The sequence below is a fragment of the Parasteatoda tepidariorum genome, chromosome 4, assembly GCF_982258835.1.
Source record: "Parasteatoda tepidariorum strain Cologne lab strain chromosome 4, Ptep-v5.0, whole genome shotgun sequence".
NCBI classification, from domain to species: domain Eukaryota; kingdom Metazoa; phylum Arthropoda; class Arachnida; order Araneae; family Theridiidae; genus Parasteatoda; species Parasteatoda tepidariorum.
Window position 1 is genome coordinate 3,268,075 of NC_141758.1, and position 12,933 is coordinate 3,281,007.

At 31.8% G+C, this 12,933-nt stretch overlaps 1 protein-coding gene across 5 annotated transcripts in view; it reads right to left on the reverse strand.

Moving 5' to 3' along the window:
- LOC107453900 (sn-1-specific diacylglycerol lipase ABHD11) overlaps window positions 1–12,933 on the reverse strand; it is a 33,447-nt gene that overhangs the window by 4,971 nt on the left and 15,543 nt on the right. For 4 of the 5 annotated variants that reach the window (XM_087160526.1, XM_016070910.4, XM_016070911.4 and 1 more), the window contains exons 2-5: window positions 8,882–9,010; window positions 4,723–4,877; window positions 3,854–4,027; window positions 862–1,047 (exon numbers count right to left, since the gene is read on the reverse strand). In XM_087160526.1, the coding sequence (XP_087016652.1) occupies window positions 862–1,047; window positions 3,854–4,027; window positions 4,723–4,877; window positions 8,882–8,957 (591 nt within the window). In that variant the 5' untranslated portion in view covers window positions 8,958–9,010. The remainder of the gene's footprint in view (window positions 1–861; window positions 1,048–3,853; window positions 4,028–4,722; window positions 4,878–8,881; window positions 9,011–12,933) is intronic. The other variant, XM_016070912.4, reaches the window with a different exon arrangement.

Consider the following 12,933-nt stretch of genomic DNA (forward strand, 5'->3'; position numbering starts at 1 on the left):
TTAAAATGATGTAAAAAAATTGCATACCTTACAATTCAAACATTTTTCGACTATTATTGATTAAAATAATAACATATAATAAATACATACAAAATTTTACGTTTGGCATAGAATAATCTTTGGATAAACGAGTTTAATAAGTGCGTGAAAATTTTTTTTGATTTCTCTTCAAAAGTTTTCAAGATATGACAAAATACGTAAAAAGTAAAACTAAGATTAAGGGGCTTTGAACCGCTTTCTTGACCAAACTATCGGGACCCTATTTCTAAGATTGAGGCTATCCCCTCGGTTTTGGGGGTCAGAAATCTAAATCCATTGAAAAACAGGTATGTTTATTACGTTTTGTTTCTGGTTTCGTAACTTAAAATATCGTTTGCACTTATTAATTAGCGTATTTGAGTTCACCCTCTTGAGCTATTAAGATAGAGTCATAGAACATGAACATCCAATCATTAGATCAAAAGTTATTCAGGGTGGTTCGTTTTTTGTTATTTTTCTTCATAATACTTTCAATAATGATGAGATCAGACATTAAAAAATCTCAATTTTAAGAATATATCAAGAAAATATCCTAAATAAATTTTTTTTGAATGGAATCAAGAAGTTCTTTCTGTATAAAAAATGATTTAAATGAACGATTTTTTAAAAAAATAAAGAAGTGATTAAATCAAGTGATTTTAATGGTGTCCATTCTGAACCCGAAGTCAATCTGAGAATATTACCTAGCATCTAACAAAAAGTTAATTTATGATAATTAAAAGTTTAGTTATTTTGGTAACTCAGATTCAGCTAGCAACTATGTGAGCAGAGAAAAAGGTAAATAATTGAGATTTTGTCACGAAATGAAACTTGTGTACTCACCTGTGCAAACAGTGAGACGATATACTTGGCTACTGACTTTTTGGCTGTTCTTTCGTCTGATCCTGGTGGAATGTGATTGAGAGATTCTCTCAGCATTTCTATCACCTGCACCATAATTCCTGACTGAGTGGGTTTGAAATTACGACAGTTCATGTCTTCCACAACTATTTTCTCCACTAACTGAGGCTGAAAAATACACAACTAGGTGAGTCATACACAGGGTTCTTCAAACATTCGATCGATACACGATGAATGTCATACAGAGGATGTTGTTGTCGTCGGTCATTAAGATAGAAGGGTGCGATTGTTCTGGTTTTACAGTGGCGCCATCTATGGATAAGAATTCTGCTTCTGCCACACCCATACGTCACACCCGTTTATAGGGCGGACCCATTCATAGATACATTCATTCGTCCAAAAATCGTAATTTTGACCTGAATCAGAGAACGATCAGTCTCCAATTCAGTACCCCCCAAGGTATTTATTTGTTATGGAAACATGGGAGACTTTGTGAGCCGACAGATTTAACGCGCACCAGTCGCCATTGACTACATGGGGAGTTTTCGGCCGGCTGGATTCGAACTCCCGTTCTCACAAACGTGAGTCCAGCGCCCTACCAACCAGACCATCCCGGCCCATCCAGAGGATGAAAACATTTTCATCGCAAACCATGGTTAGAGTTCGAAAAATGAATCAATCTAGAAAAGATCAGTTGAGGTTTGTCCTACAGAAATGAAGCACTTGTATACTATTTTCGTGGTTGTATAGTCCTTTTTCAATTGTGGATGTAGTATTATGACCGTTTCAGATACACTTTAATTTGGATATGAAGGAGGGATTTTTATCCCCAGAAAAATAAAGTAAATCGTTTATTAAAAATTTATTTATTATGCAAATACTTGGCACATTCCAAAATTATAAAATAAATAGGGGGTTCAAGAGTATCATTCTCTTTATATCAAGAATTTCTGCTAAGATATGAATTCAACGGCTGGGATTGAGAAGCCGAAGCCCCCAGTCCGTTCGCCAATAATTAAAAGTGAGTGAATTGTTCCGTATGGACAGTAAGGAATATGGCAAGAGATCCATGGTGGGCGATTTATCGAAAAATAACATAGATAAAAATAAAGCCGACCCCCGTAATCAATATGAAATTTGAAAAGAATTTGGTGAAAGCGAATCGTCAAAAAGACAGTGAGAATTAATATATCCCTGCAACTGAAATATTTTTGTGGTAAGAGAAATAAAGAATCATAGGTTATAAATAGTTTTGAATGTTCTACTTGGTAGCAAAAGTGAATATTAATAAGTTTTACATTTGTGTTGAGATAAAAAGTTAGCCGTTACGTGGTTAAGAAAAAAATAAAATATTTATTTTAGCTTTTTATAAAATGTAATAAAAATGAAGTGACCCGCGTGTTAACTAATTCTCTCTTCTTATTCACGAATTGATTACCTAATGTTTATTTTCTATATACGTCCTTATATTTGCTTTTTCAAGCATAATAAGTTGTACAATTTATTACAAAAAAGAGGCACCTCCAGGGGGTTGTAAGGTAAAAAAAGTTCTCATTCACGTCAGCACACATTCTTTGCACAAAATGAAGTCAGGAGAATCGGCAAGTCCAATATTTTGTCAATCTACCTGCAGAAAGTCATTAGCTTGAAGTACGACTAGGGTGGTCCCTTGAAACAAATGATGTCAACACTGAGATCTCGCTACGCGTAAAAAATGGATTGTTGATTTTTTTTGTTTTATTAGAGATTTGACGAATGTTAAATTTGTTTATACCATTGTATGTCCTGTATATTTTTCGATACACCTTCGTCATTTCAAATTTCTGTCTCACAGTTTTTGTGCAACAAGATTAAGAGTCATTAAGTGGAGTTAAAAGAACCAAAATAGCGTTGGAGGTGTTTACGCGTTACAGAGAGAAAAAAAATCGTCTATGAAAGTTATCCTAAGCAATCAATGACTAAAACAATAAAAATAGAAATGACTGTCAGATGACAGTCATTCACAGTGGTTGGAAGTAGGGAGGTACAAGTAGGGAAAATACTTAGTTTGTAGTGTAGTACACTACTTTTTAAAAGAAGTAGTGTAGTGAGAACAAAAAAACAATAGTTTGTAGTAATTCCTGTCAACTACTTTAATATTAGTTAAATAAAGAAAAAAAAGTTCAAACGCAAAATTATTTTCGAATCTGATGAGTGCATATACTTCACGGTCCCGTCAACGTACGATATCTGATTTTTTTAAAATTCGATTTCGCAGAAACTATAAAATATGTTTTTGTGTCTGATTTTGCAAATTGAAATATCGTCTGCATTAATTAATTAGCCTATTAGCGGTCCCCCCCCCTCAAACCATTAAGATTGAAGTCCAAGAATGTGAAGATCCGATAATAAGATCGAACGTTATTCAGGGTGGTTTTTCGCAATGCAATTTATTTCATGGAGGATATAAAAAGCATTAATCATTTCAATCACATATATTTGATAATGTCCTATCATTTCTTAGATCATTGGCGATAAAAGCATAGAGTTAGAAATAAAAAAATCGTAAAAAGTACTTTAGAATAAAAACTATATGTAAACATGAATTAAAACTTCTTAATATCTCCTCATATTTGACCAAGCCAGTTTTTTATTCGATATCATTTTGAGTATTGGTAAAAATTAATTACATTATCCGGTTAAGTTTGTATTTCAACAATAGTAAAGTAGTGACTACATTTCGTACATTTCGAAAAAAGTAGTCGTAGTTAACTACAATTGTAAAAAAGTAGTTGCAGTTAAATGCAAAGAAATTTAGCTTTTCAGACCACTGGTCATTCAGATAAATCGGACAAATGTTACTATTATAAGCAATGCAAATATGTGTCATTGCAATATTGTGTTGTTATTAACATATAGTATGCATTTTTGATATTTCATTTCGATACGTTTTTAGTTTCCAATAGGATGTATATAAGGATTCCGTAAAATATACCTGATTGAGAGCAATCGCCATGGCTGTCCTTCCACCCATACTGTGACCAACAATGGAAGCTCTTAGAATTTGATGTTGAGAGAAAAATTCCCTCAAATCTTCAGCATTTTCGTCAAACGTAATTCGCTCATTCCACGGACTTTCACCATGATTTCTAGCGTCTATAGCATACACCTGAACACAAATATACATTAGGGAGGCTCAAGGGATACAATGAGCCTTTCAATGAGGTGAACGGGGTTCGAATCTCAGCGATGGCTGACATAAAATATCCTCAGTGGTAGACGGATCATGAGTTAGAGTCCTCTTGCTGTCAGGCTAACCATGGGAGGTTTTCGCGATTTTCCTCTCCATGTAACGCAAGTTTGGGTTAGTTCCTTCAAAAGGTCCTCCACTAAGGCAAGTTTCTCCCAATACTTGACTCAGGAGTTGCCTTCTCTTTTGGATTGGGTTCAAAAGGACAAGGCTACTGAGCTGAACATTTTTAGTCCATATCCAAAATTGGGTCAGCTGTTTAACGCCGATTATAATATATTATGCATCAGAACTTCAATTTAACCGACACATTCTTTGCCCGTGCTGAGGTCTTTACTTTCTTGGGAGGTATTGAACTGACCCGCATTCGCGGTACATGAAGAGGAAAACCACCCACGGTTAGCCTAACTGCAAGGAGACTCTAATGATATCCATGATCCACTGATGATATTTAACGTCAGCAGTGCAGTCGGTTCGAGCCAGGTGCTGAATTCGCATCAACCAGCCATCGCTGGGATTCGAACCCGGTTCACCTCATTGGAAGGTGAACCAACAGTCTGTTTAACACTAAGAAACAAAATAAAGGAGAGCGAAACAAAGAAAGGGTGTCTTACTTTTCTTCCAGTTCTCTCAGCGATGCAGGGCGCGATGTATTTCCAGGATTTCCTGGAATCCAACATCCCGTGCATCAGTATGACTGGGGGTAGATTCTGCTCCCTATCTCCGGGGGGAAAATACAAATCGTACGCTAACTTCATGCTTGCTGATCCTGTAAAAAGAAAAAAAAAAGACATAAAAGAGGGTCTGTCGATACCAAAATATCTCTTATCCATATCTGTTTCAAAGTAACTTATCTTGGAATTATTCGTTTTTTGTTAAATAAAAATTACAGTTCTTGCGAAGTTTCTCTTTAGTTTTGAAATGTAACAGATTTTTCTACATTGACTGCAGAGGATGAGTCTAACACTGAAAGAAAAAAAAAGATAAGGAACATTCAAGCTATTTCGATTCTTAAGGATGCATTTGATTCGCTTGTAACACATCGTTTAAAGTAACATAGATAGTTTTTGAAACTAAGACGGCAATAACTATAAATGGTGAGGCTCTGGAATTCAAGTGATTTAGACAGCAATCGTTACTCTTAATTACATCGGCAAATCAAATAACAAAGGATTCTAAAAAAAATTACCAGCCTTAATGTAATGAAACGTTTATGGTTAATCCACGTGCAGCATTAAACAGTGCACAAAATAAAAAAACGAACGAACCTGAATAACTTTCGCTCTTATTGTTGGATCTTTACGTTCTAAGACTCAATTTCAATGGTTCGAAAGGGTGCCTTCAAATACACCAATTATTTAGTGCAGACGATACTTTAAGTTACGAACTCAGACACAAAAATGTACTTTCTCTGAATAAACACACATTTTTTCGTCGGATTCATATTTCCGTTTTCCAAAATATAGGGGGGTAGTCGTAATCTAGGAAATGAGATCGTATTAGTTAGGGCAAGAGACCGGTTCAAAGTTTTGACCCCTTAATCTTACTTTTACTTTTTGTGTATTTCGCCATATCTCGAGAATCTTATAAGCGAGTTGAAACATTTTTGGACACAATTATAAAATTCGCTTATCTATAGATAATTCCATGCAAAAAATGAATTTTAGTAAATATTTTTTTTATTATAATTTTAGTAAATATTTTTTATTTTTATTATAATGTTAGTATGTATTTTTTATTTTTATTATAATTTTAGTAGATATTTTATAATAGTCAGAAATTTTAAAATGTAAGGTATACAATTTTTTACGTCATTTTAAATTATCTAATTTTACACGGCAACATGCAAAATTTGCGCAAAATCGGTAAAATAGTAGCTGAGAAATTTTTATCTTGAGTTTTAAATATACGACTTTTTTTAAGATTCGATTTCTCAGAAATCAACCGATTTCGCTCAAATTTTGCATTTTGGCTTATGAAATTAGATACTTTAAATCGATGTAAAAAATTATGCACCTTACACCTCAAAACCTTTTCGACAATTATTAAATAAAATAATAAAAAATAATAATTGCTTATTAAAACTTATTGTATGCATGGAATTACTTTTGGATAAACAAATTGTATAAATCTGTTCAAATATTTTAAATTCGCTTAAAAAATTCTCGAGATATGGCGAAATTTCGCAATAAGTAAAATTAACATTTAGGGGTCTAAACTTTGGAGCGCTTTCCTGACCAAACTATGGGAACCACATTTCATAGATTGCTATCCCCTAGATTTTAAGAGTCAGGAATCGGAATCCATCAAAAAAAGGAAATTAAGATTAAGTGCTAGAACGTGAAGATCTGATCAAAATATCGAAAGTTATTCAGGCTGGTGCGTTTTTAATGATACGCACTGTACATTATACGTATGTACAATTGTAACATTTATAGAAATAAATGCCACTCAAATTCGAAGAAAACTTATTAAATAGCTCCGGTGAATGACAATTTAAAGAACATGTATCCTCATCATTTTTTAAAAGCGCAATAGAAAAAATCATACTTTTAAATTATCATTTTCCGCGAACTCGTGAATTAATATCTATCAAATTTTAGGCGCTGGTGTAAAAAGCATACTATAAAATTTTTTAATGAATTTTACTTACTGACATTATGCGATATTAGTTTGGTTTACTGATTGAATGCTCTTTTATCAGTCATCTTTGTCTCAACTCCATTTATTTAGGTAAAAGGTATTTATTTCTTAACATCGACCTATCATAAAAGTGTTGAACTAACCATATTATTATTGTTTTTTGTATAAACTGCAATTTTTCTATTGAGTGGTTTTTAAGAATAAATTAAATTGATGAATAACATATGTATTACATGTTATATATTCTAGCAGAAATAAATAACATTTTTCATTTATACAATACCAAATAGATTCGCTTGTATATTTACTATACACTTTCAATGCACAAAAAAGAGAAAGAAATTTCGGAGAAATGGAAATTAAAAATAACACTTAGGAATCATAAAATCAATTTCTTTCAAATGTTTGTCTAAACTATATTCGACCTATTTTTTTCAAAATTTTTAGTTTTTCTTTTGTTTCAAAATTACCTTGGATAAGCAGATGTAAAATTTTTATATTTGAAATTCCAAAATATTTTAATGAAAATAAATGAGAAAATCGAAAATGAATTTAAAGTTTTTTCTTTGAATTGTATTTGAATAATATGGTTTTGCAGTTAGTTGCGAAATTCTTAAATTTTAATTCAAACATTATACTACAACCATTGTTAAGAATTTTAAAAAATACCATACTACTTTATTTTTTACTATAAACAAAATAAAATTTTTTGATATTAGTGTTTGAGACATTGATCATTATGTGTTTTGACAATTCTCTTATGTGTTAAGACAATTCTTTTTAAAGTTGGAAGTGCGTTTTATTACTTCAACAAATACCAGGAGTTCTAAACTTGAACCGACAAGGGGGGGGGATGATAAAATGCATTCAAGGGGGGGGGGAGTGATAAAATGCATCAAGAGGATGGGAACTTTCCATGTGACGTGAGGTCTAAGTTGAGCTGGTGAAAATCATGAAAACCCATGTAGGTTTTAGCATTATGCTGGAAAACAACTGCTAAAGACATTACAAACTTGTCAACATCAAAAAGACATTAACTATTATAAAAGTTGTTACAAAGTGACACTCTCTGGCGTCATTGCACAGTCTGAAAGCCGGCACGCTTCATGATGCCAAGTGTGCTTTTGATATGTGCCACTGCCACAATAAACCGCAACTGACCTCCATCTCTCGATATTCTATATTCAAAGCCTGCACAACACTTAACTAATTTTCACTTTTACAATGTGGTTTGTGATATGTTTAAAATGATCCAAATAGGATAATAGGGTGATTTCGCACATTTACGTTATCTTCCGTACGATAGTCAAGTAATTGCGCATGCGGCCGCGAAAAAAAAAGTCAAACTTACGTTAGTTAAAATAAGAGATTTTTCAAAAATCCATAAGTTAAAAACGTTAACGAAGTGGAATATCATTTTAACTTTGATCACAAAATCGAAACAAGCATTTACAATGGATGTAGACTATCTCTTTTAAAGCTGTGCCATACGATTCAAGATGCTTTGCTCTACGTAAAACTGCGGATCTGCGAGTCGAAAAATTGGATAGCTTATAGATTTTGATCAGTTCAGCTATAAGGAAAGCAGCTTATTATTATTATTATATTAAAAAAGTATTATTGAATTTCCATTGATATTTAACTTCTAATGATTATTTAACTTCTGTTTATATTTTAACTTCTTGTAACAAAATTGTATAGCTAAAATGAATATAATTTTTAATTTTGAAACAGCGAAAATACATCAAGTTTCTTATGGAACTAGTGCAATTAGACAAGCAAAATGTTAAACAAACGCCAATAAAATTATTTATTTATTGAATGAACGAAAGGTTGTAAGATGACACAATGCATTTCTAAATTTCATCAATACATTTCGTCAAATTCACATTTCATGTCCATGTTTTTAGCTCGTAGGTAGACTTAAACAGAAAACAGCATTTAACAGCTATAAAAAGCTTATAGCTTTGTCCTAGTAGCGTAAATCACGCCAACAAAAAGCAAAGATGCGTAGCATTTAAAATAAAAGCAAGCATGCGCAGTTGCTCCAATCTTACGTACAGGAGCTAACGTAAAAGTGCAAAATCTCTCTATTACATATATTTTACCTTTACTAACTTTAAAACTTACTTTGATTATTCAACATGCGGTAAACAGTAGTAGATGACAATAATACTTCATTGAACTTAAACAAAACTTTCAACATTCCATCTTTCGGAATACACTATTGTTTAAAAACTTAATGATGTGACATAAAACCTGAAATAAATAATATAATTTATTATTGGAAAATATTGCAAATGAAATAAGAACTAAACATTTTAGTAGAAAAGTTTAATATACTGAAAAAACGTAGCAAAAGAATGAAAATTTTATCACTAATACTAATTTAGCAAGGAAAGAAAAAAATAATCAAAGTAAATTTACATTCGCAATATACGAAAATTTACATTATTATTATTTTTTATGTATTATTATTTTACTTGTTTTATTAGACTGCTAAAATAAGTTGTTAGTCAAATTTCATAACTATAAAACCTTCACAACTTGTGAAAATCTATTAATCGAATCCCCTCCCAAGTCTTTCGAAAGTAATGCACACCATACTTTAATTTTTCGATTCAATTTTGACAAAATTATTTTCTTCTTTTTTAGTCTACATAAAAAACGTAGTCTTTGAAATTTTTATTTTTTCTTGGGATAAAATAAGGTTTTAGAAATCAGAAAAAAAATCCACCCATAACAAAAAATAATTAAACAAGAAAAGAAAAATTAAAGTAATATACATTCCAAAATTTAATACTCCTTAGCTCAAGTAAAAGTAATAACAGAATGACCACACTATTATTTTTTTCAAACAGTAATAATTCAAGGTTCAAATGAAAAACAACGAAACATACAATTACATAACAAGAAACTATTAAAATACTTTGACGTTTTGTAAAGACAAATTCGATTTTAAACGCATCTTGAAAAAAAGAAGGTCATGAATCGTTCTATAAAGGACAATAACTTCCAATTAAGAATACAAGGAAACAAATGAGTGGAGACAAAATAACTTTTAACTTTCTGCAGACACCGGCTCAAGGGTAAGTTACAAGTTTTCTTTTAAAAAAAATAGATCACGTTTCGTAATGTACCATTTGTAATTAGACTACGATGTTTCTTGACAAACGGTTGCGTTAAAAAATGGTAACAAAACACAGAAAATGTTAGAACAATAAACATGAACAATTTAAATGCGCACAGAAAAAAAACGTAAAAATTAGATCACCATTAATAACTAGTGGCCAAATGATAAGATGTTTGTGAATTAAAGTGACGTGATGAATAGTTTTCACTTTAGATACATTCAGGAAAGACCACCACTATTTGCGACCACTTTTGGGAGGCGCGGAATTTTCTTCCATAGACTTTGAGTTAAAGAAAACCTTTAGAAGAGACCATTAAAACCTCTCTAGGCGACAAGGCAAACATATGTACCAAATGTGGAAAAGGTCAATTAAGGAAACGCGAAAAATATCGGAACAAAAAATTTAACAAAAACAAACAAGTAGATTAAAATGTATTCAAAATATTTGTGTGAGACACTAATAAAGAGAGCTCTTTTTGACGATAACATCCTCATGTTGCAGTCAGAGTGTACACTAAAGACGATGCTATCGATGATTTACTAGAGTTGAAAGTCAAATTAGAAAAAAAAGTTCTTTTTTAGAAAAAAGCAAGCATCCCAAACAAACAAACTTCTTCCCATCTTTTAAAGTAAACTCATTTTCATGACATAAAATTAAATGCGAACGTAAACAAAAAACATAATTATTTATTGATTTAAAATAACTTCATCATTCAGAATTGGTAAATTTGCTTTTTTCCACATAATTATATCAGTTGGGATCATTTTTACAGACGTTAAATGTTATTACATAGATCCAGTCTTTTTACGACTCCGACCAAAAGTTCCACGCAAAGGAAATGACACTGACTAAAGTTAGAATCGTTTTCGAAAAATAATGTTCCTTTGATTACAATTTTGGAAGTCACAATGGAGGTAACCTCTAATAACGATCATTTTACTGTGGAACGGAGAGTGGTCGCTCTCAAGATGTTTCACTATATATATAGTCAAAACTTTGATATCTTGAACTCGAAGAAAGACATTAAACATTTCACGATTTCCGAAAATTTTACATTTTATTCAAAACAATAACTGTTTTGACACTTTAAAATATGGATAACGCGAATTTGAACTGAATAAACAATAACAAGAAGCTTTTATATCAAGCTGGTTATTTTATATTAAGCTGGTTTTAAAAAGGGATTAACATTTCGCTAAAGTACAAAGTTACCGCGATGAAAGACCAGCATGTTTTTAAATTCCCTCACAAAAATTACAAAAACTCGTTTTTTTTTTCTTCTAAAGGAAACAATTTCATTAAGTTGATAATTGACAAAAAGCCATTTTTTCTATAAGAGTTTTTTTTTGTATTGTCAAAACGTCAATAGGACAAATACTACGAACCAACTAAAGTATGAGTCACATTCCTGGATATATGGTTCCAATAACTCTTCTGAAAACACCTAAAAGTTAATATTACTTTTCGTGCATTCCGCCATACCTCAGGAATTTACGATAAACGAAATTTTTTTGTGCACAGTTATTTAATATAATTTTAACGCATAATTAGAATATATAATTATAACACATAGTTATAATATATATTTATGATGCATAATTATAATTGATGATAAGTGCTGACGCAAAATATCCTCAGTGGTCGACGGATCATGGGTTGAAGTCCCCTTGTCATCAGGCTAACCGTGTGAGATTTTCTCTCCATGTACGGCGAAACGGGTAAGTTTAATACCTCCTTAAAAGGGAAGGCATCAGCACTGGTTACTAGAAACAAGAAATTTGATCCTTCAGTAGTCCAAACGTAATGACATCTTTCTTATTTTCACTCATAGCGCAGTTCATATTCGTTATGTTGGACTACTAAATTGATCCGTGCTGAGGCCTTCCTTCTTCTAGGAGGCGTTGGTCAGTTCCATCAAAAAAGTTCTCCACGAAGGCAAATTACTCCTAATACTTGATTCCGGAGTCCCCTTGTCTTCTGGATTACATTCAAAATGACAAGTCTATGAAATTGAACATTAGTAGTGATAAAAGCAAAAACTGGGTCAGCTGTTCAACGACGGTTAAAAACTGAATATTTATAATATATATATAGATAAATATTTTGAAAGAGAATTAAAATAAATAAAATAAAAATTATTAAACAATTAAAAAATATATATATAATTATAAACAGAAAATGTAAGAAACGAAACGATATAGCCTCGTCAACAGTTCACAAGATTATATCCATAAAAATAGTGCTTTCTAACATAGCATTAATATAGATAAAGCTGAATATATTACTACAATAGTGCGACGAGAACCAACGATAAAAAAAGAAACCGATTCGTAAACAAAATTTTATCAAGCAAAAATATCACAAAAATTTATAATTTTTTTTTTTAAATAATTTAAAAGGAAATACAAATGGGAATATATAATGAGAGAAGGTAAAAAGGATGACATGTACTTACGAATAACATACAAATATGGTTTAAAAATATTTTCATAACTAAGTTGACAAATTATAAAATATGAAATTAAAACATAAATAAAGAATGGTAGGATATATTGTTAAGGGGCGTTCATAATAAAGTTAACAACCCCATTTGATTTTTTTTGGTTCTTAACACCACTAGCCAATATCAGCAAGCCTGCTTGGTGAAACTGTGCGAATTTAAAACAGAGGGTGCGTTTCTTGTTCTTCAGTGGCGCCATCTACGGCCAACAATACGACTGCTGCAACACACTTGTCACAACCCGTTTATAGGACGGCAAATATCGATCAATACTTGATTCTGGAGTTCCCTTGCATTATGAATTGCTTTCAAAACTACACTGGTGTAAGAATTTAAGATAATTTTTTCCTACTTGGTCGATTGTCTCTTGGACTACTTAACCGATTTTAATAAAATTCGATGTGTACATACATTGATACAATACAAAAGAAATAACCATTCAACAATTGAAATACACACGCATGATCGTCCGTATCACTCGTTGGAGTCAGAAGGTATGAAACAACTGTTGCAGAATAAACACAAAAAGAATGGGGTATGGTCCCCTC